Genomic DNA, 21456 nt, shown 5'->3' on the forward strand with positions numbered 1-21456 from the left:
ATTCCAGCAGTGGTAGCACTCGTGCCAAATATTGAGGTAAAATAACCTCTCTACTCCTACTCAAGATTCTCTTGTTTATGCATCCCAGGATCTATGCAACTTGTTTATGCATCTTTTGGCCACATTTTGACACTGGGAGTTCATGTTCAGCTGATTATCCACCCAAACCCCCAAATCTTTTTCACAGTCACCGCTTCCCAGAATCAAGTCCCCCATCATACAAGTATGGCCAATATTTTTTGGTCCTAGATGTTTACAGTTAGCCATGTTAAAATTCATATTTTTTGCTTGTGTCCAGTTTACTAAGCAATCAACATCACTCTGTATCAGTGCCCTGTTCTCTTCATTATTTACCACTGCTCCAGTGTTCGTGACATCTGCCAACCTTCAGTGATTATTTTATTTCAGGTCATTAATAGAAATGTTAAATAGCATACGGCCAGGCTAACAAAACACAACTGTTTGATAATGATTCCCCATTTGATCTGCATTAATTCCCCTCCTTTAATTCTTTATTAAGCTACTCTGTTATCTTGTCCCAGGACTGATATCAGGTGGACAGGCCTTAGATACATAGCACAGACCTCTCCCACTTGAGATAATAGAGTACCAGTAGTAGACTGTCATCCTTTGTGTGGGCTAGCAACTAGAGGAAGATGTGAGTACACATTTGAAACACAGTGGGTTTCAAAGCTCTTTGCTGATGGTAAAGCATGTTGACTCATGAATCCTGTGTTCTGAGGGCTGGGTGCTTCACTAGTTAGACCCCGGTTTCCTCCAATCTGTCCTTGTTTCAGTCTCATCTCCTTGTCCCAGTCCTTATATCTTTCCCTGCCACCTCTCCAGACCCAACTCCTCATTCCTCTGCATTCTAGTAAGACTACATTCTTCTTTTCCTTGCTGCCTGAGCACCAACAGGGAGAGCGTTCACAGAAACTGTTGACCTGTTTTAGCTGAAATTTTCCAGAATAATTCAGCCTGAGGCATGCTACAGTTAAAGTTTGGCAAAATTATAAGCAATTGAAGGCTTAAAATGGAAAGGGTCAGCTAACTTTAACTATAATCATTGCTTCCTATGCCTCCTATAAAATTTCATATCCACTTTAAAAAAATAATTCAATAGGAATTTTCTCTCTAAAATTCAGATTTTGTCCCGCAGGTCTTGAATCTTTCAACTGTATAAAAATTTCTTGTTGATATGCATTCAGTCTCTTTCATATCAGTGAAAACTTTCATTTGGTCCTCTCTTATCCAGCTGCATGAAACTTTACTCATAAAAGATTCTTCAGATATGGTCATACTATTGTGTTATATTTCACCTCTTTAAAGTCAATAAAGACTTATCTGTGCTAGACCGTTCATGCAATGTTGTTGTAGCCGTGTCAATTTCAGGATATTATATAAGGTGGGTGAGGTATATACTTTATACTTCATCATGAATAGTCCCTTAGAATATGTGCTAACTAGTTCTGCTAAACTGTCTGTTCAGTCTTGCATTTAGCTGCGACACTCTTAATACGTTTTCCCAGACCTGAAGAAGAGCTCTGTGTAATTAAGTAGTTTGTCAGTTTCACCAGCAGAAGTTAGTCCAATAAAAGATATTACTTCACCCATCTTGTCTCACTGTTCATGGCTACGCACAATGTTCCATCTGGCATCTAACAAATTTCTTGTTCGGCATCAACTCTGTTTTATTATTCTGTTCCTCTGCTAATACATGCTAGTATCTTCTTTGATTTTTTTTAACTGCTGCTGTGCAACAGAATGATGGTTTTAATGATTTTTCTACAATAACCTCTAAACTCTCTCTCCTAATCAATGTGCTGGATTATTGTCCTGTTTATCGCACTTTTTTTTTCCTGTTTGGTTCCTTTCTCCTGTATTATTTACTTTATATCTGAGTAAATAAAACTGAATTTGTCATCTTTTGACCCATTTAAATTATTTAGAATCTAGTGGCTTTTTTCCCTTTAAATGTTGTTCTAGCCATTCCTCTGCAAAGTGCAAATTTCTTGATCTTGGTTTTTAATATTTATGTTGAAATATATAAAGAAAAGATCTTCTGGTCTGGAGATGACCTAATAGGAAAGCGTGGAAAATATTCTTTACCTTGTACCTTAATTTGTAATCTTATTCTATGATTCTTTATCTTAACTGTTAATAATGAGTGCTGAATTTGACAAAAAAATCCAAGTATGCACTCCCCTTAGAGGTATAAATAATCTGTATGTAAAGGTAACTACTCTTATGTAGACTTCTGTTACATGTGGCAGAGAAACTTAAATTTTATCAAAGAAACAAGTTTTCCTATTCCTTTTCTATTGACTCCTTAGTCAATATTTATTCAAATGTAGACACAAAAGTGCCTGCTCATAGCTCAAGGAACTTTTTAAAGAATTTGAAATACACACAACCAGAGGAATAAGAAGACATACCCCCAACATATTAACTCCTGCACATCATCTTTCTTTATGAATTTAAACCTACCCAGTTTCCTCATGAAATCCCTCAATCTGCCCCTCCGCAACTGCCTGTGAAAATAGATGGGTCTTGTTGCACGTGCCGAAGATTTGTCAATGCGGGGTCTGACAGACCAGATTCAGGGTTGATTTTGGGCCCCTGATTATGAAATTGACTGCACGTGGTGACAAGGTAATTGAAATTTCCAAGATTTATTTGGGTGAGGTACCGGATATCTCTCCAAAAATTCCCTGACATCAGTTACTTCTGTAAGCTTGAGTTCCTCTGCTGTTCTTAACTGTCACAATATCACATGGGTAGAGAGTTGTACTTTTTGAGGTAGCTTGGTCCCAAAGTATGCAAAAATGCATAGATCAGGATCACCAGTTTTTAAACTGTATCTGGATACCAACGGGCAGTCCTTGCAACTGTCACTGTTCAGAGAAACTTACCTCTTTTAGTTAGTTGGCAGTGTTAGCTAGTCAGTCTTTGCGGGGCTGTCAAGACTACCATCCACCAACGGGACTGATGCCAACTTGGTTCCCCATGGGAGACCACAAGTCACCTTGAAGCCCTGCCCCTCAGGTGAAGTATGTCACATGATGTATCTCATTCCCCTCAGCAAGAGGCGTGTTCTGCAGGTCCTTTTTGAAGCAGACCCAGAGTCTCATGTGTAGATAGTCCTTCTCAAGTAGTCCATGCATCCAGGTATGGACCCCATCCCTAGGTTTCCAGCCTGTCCAGGGATCAGAGATATTTGAGGTCTGCACTTGAGGCATTTTCAGAACGATCCAAGAGTGCCTCCCAAATCAGCCTCGGTACTGAGAAAACACCAGGATCAGCTGGACACCAAGCAGAAGTCCTCAGGAGAAAAGAGGCACTGAACACCTTCCCCGAGCTCAGACTTTAAACCTCATAAGACAACTAGGTTGTCAGATATCAAAGGTCCCTCAAAGCTGAGGAAAAGCTCTCCCTGAGCACTGGGATGAGCGCTAGCTGTGATGACCCAGACATTCTGCAGGTATCACCTAGCACTGTCTGAGCCATACTGCATCATGGTTCCAGGCCCAACTCCACCTCACAAGGTGCCAACAACAGCGCAAGCAAGACTGCAGCCTCAGTCCACCTCAGTGGCCCAGGAGTTAGGGCCTCCCCACCATACACATGGGGAAGTCTCCTGGCCCCTTCAGAAATGCAAGCACCGTATGTCAGTTCCACAGTCCAGTTTCCTGGGCCTAGTGTTGCCTGCAGGAAGATCTCTCTGCCCCTGGGGACTGGTACCATTGGTGCTGCAAATGCCAGGGAGGACTCTCCCACTCTCAGATGAGTGCAACCTGTCATCCTCGGCCCATATTTATTCACAGCCAAATCCACATGTTCACACCAGGGAAGGGAGCCCAGCCTCTAAAGCATTATGATCCCAGTATCAATCTATACCAATATTGCGACAGCTGGTGTCAGCCTCTGTGGCCTCCAGTGGCATATGTGGGCTCCAGGAGAACTTCAGTTTGCCATGGATTTGACCTCTCCAGTGTATTCCAGGTGTAGGTTGGCATCTCCTCACCTGAAGGAGCCCCAATCATCTCTGCATGCCAAGGATGAGAGGCACGGCAGCAGCAGCCAGTCTGGACAACACCGCCTTGTCCTTTCCAGCTGAAGCCCTGGTGCCAGAATAGGTATTGGCTGCATTGTAAGATCATAAAGTGTTCTATGACTAATGGCAACTTTAGAGAACACAGAAGCAAATTCCAGGCTTTGGTGTCAGAGGGGCAGCTGGACACTAAAATTGATCTTCAAATGGCCTTATGGGCCACAGATGCAGCCTCCTGGGCAATGGCTGCCGTATTCATTGTGGCTCTTATCCTTGGGAATTCCAAGGGAGCTACACACTACAATCAGGGACCTTTGAAGGTTGCTCCTTGTTTTACAGAAAGATGGATGAGGCCATGAGGTCACTTAAAGACTCTAGGGCCACACTCAGGTTCTTGGCGGTCTACACCTCAGCCACTAAGAGCATTTTACACCAGGAGGTTCAGTCCCTCTTATCTCTAAGTGCCATAGAAGAGGTCATCTTGCAGCAAAAGAGAAAAGGATTTTGTTCAAGATATTTTCTCATCCCCCAGCAAAAAGTGAAGTCTTTGAGCTATCCTGGGACATAAGGGGCCTGAACACCTGAATCAAAAGTCTCTGGTTCCGGATGTATCCATGGCATCCAGCATCCTGTCCCTAGATCAGAAGGAGTGGTATGCTGCCCTCAACCTTCAGGATTCATGTGTCCACAGCACAATTCACCGAGCCCACAAGTGCTTCCTGAGGTTTGCATTAGGAAACAATCACTACCAGTGCCAAGTTTTGCCATTTCGGCTCTCAACGGCACCCACATTATTAACAAAATATCTGGCAGTGGTGGAGGTCTAATTCAGAAGGATAAGTGTCCAGGTGTTTCCCTATTTTGACAACTGGGCCAGTCAGAGGTCACACAGAGCCCCAGGTGCAGTCCAGTGTGAAAATAATATTTGAGATGCTGTCACAGCTGGGCCTGCTGGTGAACGTAATGAAATTGACCCTTAAGCCCATATGACCGAGAGTGTTCATAGGGACTGTGATGGATGCTACCAAGGCCTTGACCTGCCTGGCACCCAGAAGATTTGAGACCTTGCAGAACTTGTGCTGTGATCTACAGTCCAACTCTCAAACTCAGATAAGAGACTGCCTCATGCCGATGGTCCTCAAGCCAGCACCTTCGACGCACCATATGCCAGGTTCCACTTTAGTCAGCTTCAGGCATAGATACTGTTAGCTTGCTGCAGGCAGCATTTGGATTTGCTAGTATACATCTAACCATCAGTCCTTCAATCTCTGGTCTGGTGGAAATATTCCCCACAACTCCTGCAGTGGAGTCCCATTTTCTCCAGATCCTCCATCCAGAATCATACTTAAAGTTGCTTCCATGATTGGATGGGAGGCACATGTGGCAACCTTTTGGCCCAGGGCCAGTGGTCAGTGGTGGAGAGGTCCTCATGGACAAACATACTGGAACTATGGCCTATGCACAATGCCTGAAGAGTATTCCTACTGGACATTCAGAGCTGTTCCATTTAGATGATGTCGGACAACATGGCTGCAGTATTTTACCTCAGCAAGCAAGGAGGGACCAGATCATTATGACCCTGCCAGGAAGCAGTACAACTATGGAAGTTTTTTATCATGAGGCATGATGTCAATTGTTAGCAGTTGACTTGATAGGGCTAGACAACTTAGTGGCAGACAATCTGAGCAGACATTACATGAGGAATCATGAATGTTCAATTAATTGAGAGGGTCTCTTCTTGGTTTTTGCAAATGGGGGACCTCACACAAAGACCTGTTTGTCACAGATGTTGTCTAAGTGGGGGAAAGGGCTCAGTGTCCTAGTTGGATGCATTCCTCCTCCCCTGGATAAAGGCGCTCTTCTACACTTTCTTCCCTCCCGGTCCCCGCCCTTCGCCCCAGTTCTGCTGCTCCCAAAGGTGTTGCAGAAGATCCAGCATGAGAGGGCTACAGTGATCTTCCTGGCCCAGCATGCCAAGACAGACCTGGTATTCAGTGCTGCGCAACTTCTCCATAGTGCCCCCAGCTTCTCTTCTGGTGACCTTGAATCTTCTGACTCAGAATGAGGGCAGATTTCTGCATCCAAATCTCTACTCCCCCCCCCCCCCCCCCGACTGCATGGACACTTACTGGTTCATGCTGTCAGAGAGCTCGTGCTCCAGCGCAGTGCAGGAGATACTGATAACTATCAGAAAGGAATCAACCAGGAACTTGTTGGGACAGATCCTAACAAGCATCAATTCCAGGCCACCCGCTAGGAATGCTGTGAGGAGAATCCAAGCCCCTGTGCTCTGAATGTCTGGTGTGTTTCAAGCCTGTGGCATCTGAATGGAGTCCAGCCACTGCCCAAATCTTCAGATCTCTAGGCACACACTCAGGGCGCAGACCTTCTTTCTGGCACCCCCCATCTAAGTGTAGGAACTTGCTATCTAGATGCCTAGCCATTCTGGGCAAACCACTGACCCTGTACACTCCCCAGTACTTAAAAAAAAAACCCTCTCCCGTGATTCCACACCAGAGGCATGAAACTTCTGGTTTACAGTTTAACTCTACAAAAATTGGAAAGAGTCCAGCGGAGGGCAACAAAAATGATTAGGGGGGCTGGAGCACATGACTTAGGAAGAGAGGCTGAGGGAACTGGGATTGTTTAGTCTGCAGAAGAGAAGAATGAGGGGGGATTTGATAGCTGCTTTCAACTACCTGAAAGGGGGAAAGGAGGAGAAGAGGAAGAGGGAAAAAAGAAGAAAAGAGAAGGAGAGGGGAGAGGGAGAAAGGGGGAGAAAAGAAGAAAGGGAAGAGGAGAGAAGGAGAAAGAGGGAGAGAAAAGAGAAGGAAGGGAGAGAGAGAAAGAAAAGGGGAGAGAGAGGAGAGAGAGAGAGAGAAGGAGAAAGGAGAAGAAGAAGAAGGAGAGAGAGAGAAAGAGAGAGAGAGAGAAAAAAAGAGAGAGAAGGAGGGGGGAGGAAAGAAAGAAGAGAGAGAAAAGAGAGAAAGAGAAGAAGAGAGAAAGAGAGGAAGGAGAGAGAGAAAGAGAGAGAAGAAGAAGAAAAGGAGAGAGGAAGGAAAGAGAAAGAAGAAGAGAGGAAAAAAGAGAAGAAAGGAGAAGGGAGAAGGAGGAGAGGGGAAAGAGAAAAAAAGAAGAGGAAGAGGGAGAAAAAAGGAGAAGAGAGAAGGGGAAGAGAGAGAGAGAGAGAGAGAAGAAAAAGAGAGAGAAGGAAGAGAGAGAGAAGAGAAAAAAGAGGAAGAGAGGAAGAAGAAGAGAAAAAGAAGGAAGAAGAGAGAAGAGAGAGAGAGAGAGAGAGAAGAGGGAGGAGAAGAGAGAAGAGGAGAGAAAAAGAGAAGAAGAAGAGGAAGAAGAGAAGGGAGAGAAGAGAAAGAGGAGAGAGGAAGGAGAAGGGAGGAGGAGAGAGAAGGAGAAAAGAGAAGAAGAAGGAAAAGGAGAGAGAAGAGAGAAAGAAGGAGGAAAGAGAGGGGAAGAGGGAAAGAGGGAGGGAAGGAGGGAAGAGAGGAAAGGAAGGGAGGAGAGAGAAAGAGGAGAAGAGAGAGGGAAAGAGGAAGGAAGAGAGGAGAGAGAGAAAAGAAGAAAAAGAAGAAGAGGAAGGGAGAAGGAGAGGGGGGAAAGAAAGGGAGAGGAGGAGAAGGGAGAAGAAGAGAAAAGGAGGAAGAGGGGGAAAGAGAAGAGGAAGAAAAAGAGAGAGAGAGAGGGGAGGAGGGGAGGAGGAGGAGAGAGAGGAGAGAGAGGAGGGAGGAGAGGGAGAGGAGAGAAAGGAGGAGGAGGAAGAGGAAAAAAGAGGGGAGAGAGGGAGAAGGAGAAGGGGAGAGAGAGAAGAAGAGAAGAGGGAAAGGGGAGAGAGGGAGAGGGGAGAAGAGAGAGGGAAGAAGGAGAGAAAAAGAGAAGAGAGGAAAGAGAAGAGAAAGGGAGAGAGAGGAAAGAAGAGGAGAAGAGAGAGAAAAAAGAAGAAGAGGAGGAAGAGAAAAAAGGGGGGAAAAGAGGAGAGAGAGGGGAGGGAGAGGAGGGAAAGGGGGAAGAGGGGGAGAAAGAGGGAGAGGGGGAGAGAGGAGAAGAGGAGAGAGGGGAAGAGGAGGAGAAGAGGAAAAAGAGGAAAGGAGGGAAGAGGAGGAAGGGAAAAGAGAGGAAAAGAAAGAGGGAAGGGGAAAGGAAGGGAGAAGGGAAGAAGGAGAAGAGAGGAAGGAGGAGAGAGAAAAGGAAGGAGAAGGAAGGAGGGAGAAAAGAAGAAGAAGAGGAGAAAGAGAGGAGGAGGGAGAAGAAGAAGGAGAGGGAGAGAGAGAGAAGAGAGGGAGAGAAGAAGAAAAAGAGGAGGAGGAGAAAGAAAGGGAGAAGGGAAGAAGGGAAAGGGGAGGGAGGAGGAAAAAGAAAAGAGGGAAGAGGAGAAGAGAGAGAAAGAAGAGAGAGAAGAAGAGAAGGAGAGGGAAGGAGAGAGGAGGAGGGGAAGAGGGAGAAAGAAAGAGAAGAGAGAGAGAAAAGGGAGAAGGAGAGAAGAGGAGAGAAGAAGAGAGGAAGAGAAAGAGAAAGAGAGAGAAGAAGGAGAAGAGGAGAGAAGAGAGAGAGAAAGAGGAAGAAAAGAGAGGAAAAAAGAAGAGGAAGAAGAGAAGGAAAGAGAGAAAGAGAGAGAGGAGAGAAGAAAGAAGGAGGAGAGAGGGAAGAGGAGAGAAAGAGAAAAAGAGAAGAAGGGAGGAAAAGAAGAAAGAAAGAGTCCAGCGGAGGGCAACAAAAATGATTTAGGGGGCTGGAGCACATGACTTATGAGGAGAGGCTGAGGGAACTGGGATTGTTTCCAGTCTGCAGAAGAGAAGAATGAGGGGGGATTTGATAGCTCTTTCAACTACCTGAAAGGGGGTTCCAAAGAGGATGGATCTAGACTGTTCTCAGTGGTAGCAGATGACAGAACAAGGAGTAATGGTCTCAAGTTGCAGTGGGGAAGTTTTAGGTTGGATATTAGGAAAAACTTTCACTCAGAGTGGTGAAGCACTGGAATGGGTTACCTAGGGAGGTGGTGGAATCTCCTTCCTTAGAGGTTTTTAAGGTCAGGCTTGATAAAGCCCTGGCTGGGACGATTTAGTTGGGAATTGCTCCTGCTTTGGAGCAAGGGGTTGGACTAGATGACCTCCTGAGGTCCCTTCCAACCCTGATATTCTATGATTCTGTGATTCTCTCGAGGACACACAGTAGTCAGACATCCCATTCTAACATCTTAGTGCCTTGCTATATTTAATCATTGAAAGTACAGATTACAGATCTCCCAAAACAGTGAAACATCCTAACCACAATGTCCCTCACTAGTTCACCTTTTCCTTGGGAGTTCTTGGGGCATCATCTGTGTTCCATTGGGCAGGCAGACAGGTGGCATCTTCCAACCGCTTTCTACCGTCCTGCTACAGCAGCCTCCCTTATCATGCTCTGGTGCAAAATGGCTCTCTTCTCGTAAAACAAGAGGAAGAAGGGTTTTCTCCCAGCAAAAGCAAATTTTGTCCGTGTGTTTTACTTTGAATACGTTGTTTGCAGTGTTGTTGTAATTGTTTTGGTTCCAGGACATATGAGACACAAGGTGGATGAGGTAATATATTTTGCTGGACCAACACAAGTTGGTCAAAATTTCACTGGACGAAGCAGGTATCTAGCATATACTGGAGTAACTCTATCATTTGAAACATTAGTATTCTCCTTAAGCTTTTTGCAGGTGCATCTCACAGCCATATTGGCCATACATCCACTGATAGACCATTTCTCTGTCTTTTCACACCCAGTGGCAAAGAGGTTCCTGGATGGCATCTCTACAATCTTTCTGCCACCTAAGTACCCTGCCCCAGTGTGGGACCTCAATCTGGGTCCTCTCGTGGAAGCCTCATTTAAGCCATTGGCAGCATGTTCATTTTCCTCTCTGTCTCTGTGTGTGAAAGTTGCCTTTCTCCTGGTAGTTAACTTGGCCTGGCGGCTGGGAGAGATATAAGCTTTGACGGCAGGAGCACCATACACTATCATACATAAGGGCAATGGTATCCCACCCTAGATTCCTGCCTAAGGTGGTATTCAAATTCCACATCAATAAAACCATCAATATGGCTGTATTCTTACCGAAGTCTCATGTGGAAAGGGTGGAGCAGTAGTTACATACATTGGATGTGAGAAGGGCACTGCTATCCTACTTGGATAGGACTAGATACTTTCAGAAGTCCACCAGGTTTTTTGTTGCTTATGTAGAGAGGGTTAGGGGGCAGGAATGTCTGCACAGAAAGTATCTAGGTGGATAGCCCAGTGCATTGCTTTATGCTTTTGCCTGGCAGCGGCACCTCCCACTGTCAGAGTACTAACTAATGCATTCCACCAGAGTGCAGGCTGCATTAGCGGCTTCCCATAAGGGACATTTGCAAGTCAGCAACTTGATCATCTACTCACACATTCACAAAGCATAATGCACTATTGCAGGGACTGGCAACCTTTGGCATGCGGCATGCCTGGGTAAGCACCCTCATGGGACCACCAAATAATTTTATTTAAAAAATTTACTAAAAATACTTGGTCCAGAAGTGGTAGGCGAGCGCTTACTAATTGTTTGTCTTGCTGCCAACTCAGGGGTGTGGCTCCCACTATTTAGCCACCTTTGGGGATGCCATGATCAAGACTAAGTGAAATAATCGCAATTATTAACAATTGCTGTTTCCTTAGAAAGGAAAAAAAATATTTAAGAGAGCACCACAAATGATATAATACAAGAGAGAAACTGGTGACTTCCAGTACAATCTCTTCTGTATATCTCTCTGCGAAAAGCTTTAACAGAGATTGCACCATTGGGGGTGTACTACCTCTGGGGGTGCTTTTTTCCTGGTAAATTAGGACCAAAGTATATTATTTCCCCAAAGTGTAGTTAATTCAATTTTAGTATCTTATTAGATACCTAAAACTGTTTGTGTAGGGGCAAGGGGATCCTGTTGCTTATTAATAAATAACCAGACAGTTTATATTTGGGGAAAGTAAGCAGCCTTAACTAAATCCTATGAAATTGAAGAAAATATTAAAATTAGTTACCTAGAATAAAACATTTAAGGATCTGTTCTAAGACAGGCAAATGATGAATATTAGGAATCTTCAGTCCAGTTATGTCCCACTGTTTCTCTGTTTACCAGTGTTTAGCCCCCATTTCCTCTCCAGAATTTAGTCTAATCACTTGTTGATTAACAGGAAAAAAGTCTTTTAAGTTGCAACATTTTAATATTCCAGCAAAATCATTACAAAACCTGGGATGCTGGAATGAGAGGGGTCAGGGGGCCATGACCCTCCCACTTTTTGAAAGTGGATGGGCCTGCTGATCCACATTTTGCCACAGGCCCCATCCCTGCCCCTCCTCTTCCCCATGAGGCCCCAGCCAGGCTGGCTGCTGGAGCCCAATCAGGGAGACCAGAGAGCTGTGAGGAGCTGAAGACTCTTTACCTCTCCTGAGCAGAACCTGGAGGGTGGAGACATGGGCCGGGGTCTACTCTCAGGTCCACCCCACCTTGGGCAGCTGGCAGGGCCCAGGCTTCCCAGCCCCACTCTAGCTTTTGACTTGGGCAGGGGCAGGGCCTCAGGGGAAATGGGGGTAGAAGTGGGAGTGGAGTGGCTCTGGTCCCCTACTTTTGGGAAGGCTCCACCACCCCTGTTTAAAACTAATCCCCTGTTAACTGCCTCTCATCAGTTCATGTTGAAGTCTTTGGGAGGTTTTCATTGGGGTGGTTTCTTCTGCAGTCGTGAGTGTGTCAGTTTGCTTGTGAAGTGCTATGTTTGAGCAGGATAGTAGATGGGGGGTGTGTGTGTGTGAGGTGCTCACTCGAGTGTTTTCAGATCTTTTTCTTCCTTTTTTCCTGAAATTATAGGAAAGCATGCCTTCTTCAGTTGTGTGCTGTCTCTCTTTCATTGGCTTCATGCCTTCTGGTTTGGCTTAGATGACATTTCTAGCTCCTGAGTATGCCATCTGTTTAATGATATGCAACATTTCTTTAATTGCCTTTGTTCTTATGGCAAGAAAGACCAAGATTACTTCTTAAAGTAATTGGAACCTTCTTTTTATTTGATCCCTTTTTTGAGATGAGTTTCAATTTTATTAGCATTTGAAAGAAAATAAAAATCTGTTTTCAAAAAGTCCACACTCCTGTTCTTTATACAAAAGGATTTAGTTCTCAACTAATATTTTTAAATTAAATACTGTACCTCTTACAAAGTCTTCAGCTTTAAATAATTAGAGTTGTTTCTTTGAAAGGATGATTCTTGTCTTTTGGAGTTGATTGAGGGTTTGCTTGTGCACTGCCAATAATTAATTACCCATCACTATAAATATTCTACATGTAAATGGTTCTTACTCTAGATTAGCAAGGTCACTAGATTCCATGTTGGTACATATAGCATTTTACCATTTACACAGCAATGCCATTAAGAGCTTTGCATTTAGCTAACATATTTGCAGGTATGCATTTCACAAAGGCGTCTGTCATTTCAACATTTAAGAAGTAAACGTTTAAAACATCTCCAATTAAACATGTTTTTCTCTACAACTTCTAAGAACACAAGCAGATTTTCTGGCAAGAGGGTGGGGGTTCACAGAGCCCAGTTTACCTAGATTTGTTGCTCTGATAGCACACCTTACATTTCTTCTTTACTGTTAGGCCTCTGCTTAAAATGGTAGCGTTTTCTATGGTCTGTCCCCTTGAGCTTCACTCATCCTTGGGAGACAGAAGCAGGAAGCTTCTGGAATTTCTTTGATCAGCTTTAGCATTTTGTAATATAACTAGCTATACATGTATATTATTATAATTCCAAGCATCCTGGCTATAACATTCTTCTAGCGATAGCTTAATATTCAGTAAAGGTGCAAACAAGTTTTAATGATGTACAAAATATTAAGTTATAATTATATAAATCTAATTTTTGCCTCAATATTGAGGAGTCTCCCACACAATATGTACCACAGCTCAAAACGTCAGTAACAAACTGAACTGCAACCCATATCGTCCCTCTAATCTTCATGCACATGTCGAGCAGTAAGTAAAGATGTGCAAGAAAACATCCTTGGGCTGTATTCATATGTGCCCATAGCAAAACTATCCTGCATGCTGTTGGAGACTTCTTAACTACGTCAGTGTGCTACTTACTGGCCATTTAATCCATGAATTCATTACAGCTGTACCTGCCCACATTGCACAATAAGATCTAGAAATTCTTCTGATTACTGTGGCTCTGCAAGCCAAGTGATGGAATCAAAGCTTGTGAATCAGGCAGTGTGCCTAGGGTAGCCACATGAATCTCTCTCAGTTCTTCCATTCATTAAAAGCTCTCATTCATGAAACTGAATATTTCTCAGTAGTCTGAATTTAGGATTTCAGTATTTTAACTAAAACTTACTATTCATAAATTATTTCCTTTGTTTCCTAGAGAGTGTCAAGTATATTAAATTTTATTCCTTAGAAATATTGTTTTGACACTATCAAAATGTGTCAAGTGAACCAGAGTCCATTTCTGAGTTGCACATCATTTTACTTAGGTTTTAAAGAGGAGGCAATTATACTGGCAGGTATCAGAGTTAGACAGTGAGGAAGTGAATGATTTTTAAAAGCTTAAGCAGAGCTTGCCAAGACAGAGGCTGATTTCCATGGTCCCCAACGGACACTACGTTTCCAAAGCATGGAGAAACCAGTTCCCCTTTTGGAACAGTTTTTCTTGTTTCTTCTTCTCTGGCTAGTGTCGTTATTGTTGCTATGGTGAATAAATGCATGCTTCGTGATGCCACTGGAAAAGTCAGCATTGACGTCTTTTGCAAACAGCTAATAGTCTGCCTCCATACCGTTTTTATGAGTGTAGTCTGTCTGGCTAATTGTGCAAGCTAATTTAAAATGTTTCTCAATGTAAGCCACCCTTTGTGAACGTTTCATTAAAAAGCTTGTCTATTGAATTGTCAGGAATACTGAAGAATGTATCTACCAGCATGCATCTATAAATATAATACATAGCAGTCTGTTGAAAGAAAAAGTGGTTTGAAGAAAAAAATCAGGCCTATGTAACAATAGGTCATTTATTTAAGTGATAAAGTATTTTTTCTGAAAAACTTGCTTTTCATATTGAGTGGATTTCTCTTGAATACGGAGTTATGTAGCAATACAGAACAGTCCTTCTCAAGCTCATGAGTAACAGTTATTTATGAATTGTATTTGCATCATTCCTGCAACACAGGCTGCTTCTTCTCAGATGCTTGTGATTACGTTTTTTTCCTAGAGACTGCAGTACCACCTTATCTATCTGGGAGATGCTTATGGTGTCTTATTATGTACTGAAACTGACTGTGGTGCTGCATTACTCTTCTTGTGTCTGGCAAAAAATGGAAGAATTAGATTGTGAAAAAGATAATAGCATTGAATGCTAGCTACTGACATTAAACGTAAATTATTTGTAATGATTTGTAAATAAGACTTTTCATCTCGGTTGAAAGACGGTGCAGCAAAGAATACTTAAGGGGTTAAATAAATGGTTGATACTTGGTTATCCCCTTTCAGCAAACAGGCACATTGTTGATGGTAACATGCCAAGAGATAGGAGGGGGGAGGAAATGGGAGAAGGGCAGTTTGAACACCCCACTAACTTTATGCTACTTTCTTTGTATTCAAAACACAAACCATTCTCAAGTGTTTCTTGGTTTACTAAGGAGTTTCAGCAGTCTGGTATTCCACAGTGTAAACAGAAAGAAGCCATGTGTATTGAAAAGCTGTGGTGTGTATTTTATTGGCAACTATTTTTAGAAAGAGCTTCAGTGCAACCTTTTTATCAATTGCTGGCAGACTAAAAGAGATGTTTTTTCTTGCATTTGGTAACATCTGTATGTGCAGCTCACATTTTATTCTCTCACTCTTAAAAAATATATTCTATATTGTGTTGCTTTAGGGGCACAGCCAGCGACGAAATGTGCAATTTCTACATTATGTATTACATGGAGGCCAAACATGCTGTTTCATACATGACCTGTACACAGAATATAAACCCAGATATGTTCAGAAACATTCCACAGGAGGCAAATATTCCTATTCCAGTCAAGTCTGATATGATCATGATGACACATGAACATCATCATGAAGGTAAACAAAAATTAATGTCTGAAATTGGTTTTATTCTTCGTTTGTTATATGAGAGACAGGCTTAACTATGCAATTTGTATATAAGGATTTTTATAAGAATCTAGATATGTTCTTTTGAAATCTATGAAATGCATAGGTCTGAGATGCCAGTGTTAATAAATGCTGATTTGTTAGTTGCAGTGATTTGTGGAAGTTTCCTTTATTAGTCTTCTATCCACTTCTTTGTTCAGGATTGCCGTGTTTCCTTCCTCCCATGGTCCAGCCATGTTTTTATCATTACATTACATGGCTGCCTGTGCAACTAAGGTGTCTCTCAGTCTTTCCAAAGTGTCATATCCTATATTGCCCGTTAAGAAGTGTTTAGTACGGTAGTTTCCCTGTCCCATTTGCTGCGTAGTTCAATACATCACTTCCATGATATTTTTAGCTTCTGCTGGTTGAATGAGAGAGCCCAAAGGTTTTGCCACACACTGAGCTCTCTCATACATTGCTCCAGCTCTAGACTGTGTATCAGGCATTCATAAATAAGTATGTGTTGTCTGCTGGGTTAGAACACAGACTAGAAGCCAGATATCCTAGGTTCTGTCTCCAGCTACCAGTTCATTGTAGTCCTGATCTGAAATCCATTGAAGTCAGTAAGAGTCTTCCGTAGAAAGTAGTTTTAAACTCTCTCTGACTTGCACATTTTTAAAATTGGTGTAATGCCAATCTCTTTGTTTCACAAAAACTGTGTTTGTAAAGCGCTTCCATCCTACGATCTGAAAGTAATATATTCTAATGTCATTAACTCTTCCTGTTTAATTTTAGAATACTTAATTGTAGTGGTCAGCTGTATGAAACTTAATATATTATGTTTTAATAATCTCATACATGTATATCATTTACTGTACTACTGCTTTGTCTGTTTTCCCCAAGCAATAGAGACATATAGAAAGCAAGTGCTTCAGTTCACTTAAAAAAAAAAAAAAAAAAAGGAAAAGGAAAATGTTAAATTCAGTCCATATGCAGAGATTATTGGTATATTCTTAACCTTCTTTAGAAACCAAGAAAACGGGTGATAGTTCTTCACTGAAGCAGCCAAAAAGAGAAGAGGAAGAGGTTTTGGATCAGGGTATGTATAATAAACCCTAGCCATATTTAAAAAAAAAAAAATTCATTAACTTAAATCACTGGTAAACCACATCCTGATTATATTATGAATTAATGTATTAGTATTGTTCTTTCCTTTTATCATCTAAAATGTAATGCATTCTTTACAACTATGTTGCTGTGCTTTATATAATGAATAATTCAGGAGGTATTGGTCAATTACCAGTCTCCAGCCTTGCAGGTAAAATTCATTAGTGCAATTTAATCTCATTAGATTTCTCTGTTCCTAGTTTTATTTGCGTAACACCATTCTAATTTATCTGTCTATTCACCGTGCCGTAGCATGGGTTCACAGGACTGGTGGTTGTCCTACAGAATGATAATTCAATAACTGTTCTATTATATTTTTATTTCTTTAATATGAAAGTATATATTAAATTAACAATCTATATGTGAGCTATTATTAGAAAACCATTTGAACAAAATCAGGGAAATTAAGAGTTAAAATTTTATTAAGAATGGCGTAGCAATCTTACATTCCTTAGTGTGGAATAATATGGGAAGAAGACCTATATACATACAAGGGAGTACTATCTTGTGCTTTCTATTGATGCAATATGTAATGAGTTGAGCAGAGTGTGACAGGGTTAATACTGAGCCTTTTTTTGCTATATTTAAATTGACATATTTAAAATGTATGTACCAGTGTATTGCATATGCATGGTTTGCAAAACATCTGCTATGAATCTTGTTCCTTTGTAATGCTTCTCAGAAGATATTGCATCACATCAGCCATTAAGAGGTATATTAAAATTTGGCAGTATTTCTGGTTCATTTGGACCAAATATAATACCAGTTCACCTGTTAAGAATATTGATTTGATATTACATTTTTCCCAAGGAGACACTATAATGTCAGTGAAGTTTGATGCATTTTTACTTGAATTTAGTTTGTCTTTACAGTTTGGAAGTGCACAGTAAGACATAAGTGTAACTGGTAGATTATTGTAATGAGTTAAGTGTGTCAGAGTTAATTTTATGTTAAAGGATAAGATTTTCAAAAGTGCACTCAGCATTAGCCTCACTCGGGTGCCATTGAAGACAATGGTAAAACTCCCTTTTACTTTGGTGGGTAGAGAGTTAGGCCATTGCTAAGAGCTTTTGAGTACCTCATCCAAAGTGGTACATTTACCACATGCACAAAACCACTTTGTAAAGTTAAATAATTCAAATCACTAAAAGTTACAAATAAATAAAAAATTGGAATTCAGAAAATCACAAGTCTTAGAGCAACTTGACTAAAAGTACTTTAAATTACTAAAGCCTGTTTTTACAATTGTGTATTTAAAACACATCTTAAAGGAGGTCTACAGTGGAGTTGGCCTTGTAATTTCCAGCTCAAGGAAACATCCCACAGTAAATCTGATCAAGCCTGTGCACTAAATATCAAACATTGCCACAGTGGCATAAGCCACGAGATGGGTTGGCCACCTGATTGTGTACGGAGGGCTTCAGATAGGATCATACTCGGGGCGGCTAGCCCATCCTGCCACTCGCAGTGCTCCAGGTACACTTCTATTTTTAATGTGCAAGCTGTGTCAGAGCTAGCACAGGTACTTCTGCCTGAACTGAAAATTACACTTCTGGCTCCAAAGTAGATGCACCATTAGTCTACTCCAGCTGTATATTTTTATAAACTAGTAAATTTAGGCTGATCATTCTTATTTGATGTTTCAGTCCAATACCAAATAAATCAGTCATTTTGTAAACACCAAACAAGATTTACTGTGAGAAGCAACTTGTACCTTGGTCATGGCCCCTTTAGCAATGAGTACTATAATATTTAGGAAGGTTTTGTTTTCTGTTTGATAGCATTCAGTAATGTTCAGAACACATTTATTTTTCTTAAAGATGTGGTTTGAAATACTTCCAGTTGTTTTCAAAGAACAATATCTGCAATGCAGTCTTGTTTGCTATGAGACCACTATTTGGTGTGCACATCTTCATCTAACTTGTTTCTATGGAAACTAGATCTCTGTTGTATTGTCCATTTGAAGTTAGTTATGTTTTAAGACATCAAAACCCTTGAAGAGTCTAGATTAGGGAATTTTGTTTTGTATTCTTAAATGTTGATTGGGCCAGAGTCGCCTCTCATTCACACCACTTTTACACCATTATAGTTTCATTGACTTCAGTGTAGTTATTCCTTTTTACACAGGTGCAACGAAGGAAGAATCAGACCCACTGATTTTGCTTTTTGTCTTTAAGATTTTTCCTCTTCCTAGCAGCTGTTGAGTGTTGGTATAAATCATGTCTTTCTTTGTATTTGTAAGCCACTGCTACAGTGATACAATCACATAGAAACTGTATCAAAATAGGCGCTAACAGAGGAGAGAGAATTCCACAGTTCTTTCCAAACCACACAGTCAGAGATGTCTGTGGACACAAAAGCACATCAACTCACGTTCACAAAAGACTGGCTCAGGCTAGTAAGGTGTACGAAGAAACCAGGGAACTGAAGGTGGCCTATTAAATTGCATGCAGTTATGAGTGTTCTTTTTTTAATAAATTAGGCCCTTAAATTTGCTCAGAGAATAGCACCTTAGTGATAACTTATCCTTAATAATCTTTATTACTTATTGGAGAAGCATTTAAAAATACTGACACATGTTTGAAATATCAGAGGGGTAGCTGTGTTAGGCCTGGTCTACACTTTCCATTTAAACCGATTTTAGCAGTGTTAAACCAATTTAACACTGTACCTGTCCACACAACGAGGCCCTTTATATCGATATTAAGGGCTCTTTGAATCGGTTTCTGTACTCCTCCCCAACGAGAGAAGTAGCGCTAAAACCGGTATTACCATATCGGATTAGGGTTAGCGTGGCCGCAAATCGATGGTATTGGCCTCCGGGCGGTATCCCACAGAGACTGCGGGAACTATGGGATAGCTACGGAATAGCTACCCACAGTTCAATGCTCCAGAAATCGACGCTAGCCTCGGACCATGGACTCACACCACCGAATTAATGTGCTTAGTATGGCTCCGTGCACTCGACTTTATACAATCTGTTTTACAAAACCGGTTTATGTAAAATTGGAATAATCCCGTAGTGTAGACATACCCTTAGTCTGGATCTGTAAAAGCAGCAAAGAGTCATGTGGCACCTTAGAGACAAGCAGATGTATTGGATATCCATACATCCGACGAAGTGGGTATTCACCCACGAAAGCTCATGCTCCAATACATCTGTTAGTCTATAAGGTGCCACAGGACTCTGCATGTTTGAAATAGTTTTCTGATTTATTAGTGTAAAACTTGGCATTCTTTATGAATCTTTGTTACATCCCAACTCCACTTTCCCCTTTTTACGTTCAGGTATTTAGAGTATACACTATAACTGTCTCAAAGAATGAGATATTAAATAATGTGCAAAAAATATTTGCAGCTCCAGGGTAGGTCAGCAGAACAAAGTAGGTAATAGCTGCTATTAAATAAATGTATTAGTCTTAAAACACAATTTCCAAAGTCTCAAAATCCCCCATATGAAAGTACCTTTCAGCCCAGAAATTTTTTTAAGTCATTTCCTATATTGTACCAGTATATCGAATACCACAGTATCCACCCTGATCATTCATTGAAATTTGGGTTGTCTGTGAAAATTATTACAGACCTCCATGATGTAAAATTTATTTTATTATGAGTGGTATGACTGCAGCCTTTTGAGAGTCATGCTGCCTTGAGCCAATAGAAGCCAGATGTTTTGTGATGGTGAGGGGAGGTCACAAAAGCGGGGGAGAGAGAGTTAAAGAAGCTATATGGGTACATCTGCCCTACGGGATTATTCCGATTTTACATAAACTGGTTTTGTTGTAGAACTGATAAATGAAATTGTTTTTAATTGTTCACTTTATTAATGTAACTTCTGTTCACCATTCACTACACTTGCCTGCATTGTAACTTCTGTTCACTGTTTGCCATATTTAATTCAAACCCCATTTTAAAACGCTCACTCCATTTTGTAAAAGCTTCCTCCAACCTTCATTTTTGCAAACCCTGCTGTAATCTTATTAGTTAGTTTAGATGTGTGAATGAGGCATGTATGGATGATAAAATCAACCTCCAGCCCCAGCCTGTCCTGATGAGGTGAAGTTCAACTACCAACGGCTGAAGACCTAGACAACAGTGAAACAAAGTAAAAAGCATCCACCCTAAAAAGAAAAGGACAAAAGAACAACAGAAGGAAGATCAAAGCCAGGTTCAAGGCTGAAAGTCACGCCTGCAATTGACGGGTGATCAATCCAAACCAAAGGCAGCGTGACACAGCAAGACCTATAGACTTTGAATCCAAACTAAAAGCCTGTAAAAAAAAGGGTGAGATAAAGAGACTTTGGGTAACATTCTGCTGCCAACATGGAGCCAGCCACCTGCTGATTAATTTAACAACAGCAGAATGAAGCAACTCCCATGAACTAACATAGGGAAAAATCCCTATAAAGCTGGACTCTGAAGACTGAGGACTTTGAGTCTATGGTTCTGCTGCCAGCCTCCAGGAGCATCAGGTGCACCTGACCCGGACTCGGCTCCACTCTTGTGTACAGAGTACCTGGCCAGTATTCTGTCACAAGCAACTTTAGGCTGGTAACTATAATATCTACACAGAACTTGTATGAATGATTGTGTGAATGAATATATATATATATATATATATATATATATATAATATAGGAATAACCAAACAACATTGTTTGCTGTTATCTTTTATTTTATTATGGTATTTACAATAAATGTGACAAATGTCTTGTCCCCTTTAAGATCCTGCTAGTTTTATTTCGGACCTAGAGGATAGATTGGCCCAATATATCCTCATATGTAAACCCCCAAATGCAACAAAAAATCCCGAGACGCTGCAGGGATCTGGCTGCTGTGGGAGGCTTGTAATGACAGCTACCTCCCTAACAGCCTGTAAAAAAAAAAAATATCTCTAAAAGAGAAAACTATTCCAATTGAAAAAAGGGGTAGAAAATTGAAAGTAATGGCACATTGGAAAAAAGAGGCTTGGGACCCCCGGGAAACATGGAAAGAAAATATGTGAAACAAACGTTGTAAGCTGCTCTTTTAGAAATTAGGGGTTATAGTGCTTAATATTAATATTTATCAATTTGGTTTTGTTATGGTTGGTTGTTGTTCACAACTGTTGGAAAAATG

General features: G+C 41.3%; 1 protein-coding gene across 9 annotated transcripts in view; it reads left to right on the forward strand.

The window, feature by feature from the left end:
- The window catches only part of PAM (peptidylglycine alpha-amidating monooxygenase), a 241314-nt gene that overhangs the window by 167953 nt on the left and 51905 nt on the right, over positions 1–21456 (forward strand). For all 9 annotated transcript variants that reach the window (XM_075067127.1, XM_075067131.1, XM_075067132.1 and 6 more), the window contains 2 exons: positions 14969–15159; positions 16199–16270. In XM_075067127.1, the coding sequence (XP_074923228.1) occupies positions 14969–15159; positions 16199–16270 (263 nt within the window). The remainder of the gene's footprint in view (positions 1–14968; positions 15160–16198; positions 16271–21456) is intronic.

This window comes from Chelonoidis abingdonii, chromosome 6 (assembly GCF_003597395.2).
Source record: "Chelonoidis abingdonii isolate Lonesome George chromosome 6, CheloAbing_2.0, whole genome shotgun sequence".
Classification (NCBI taxonomy): Eukaryota; Metazoa; Chordata; order Testudines; family Testudinidae; genus Chelonoidis; species Chelonoidis abingdonii.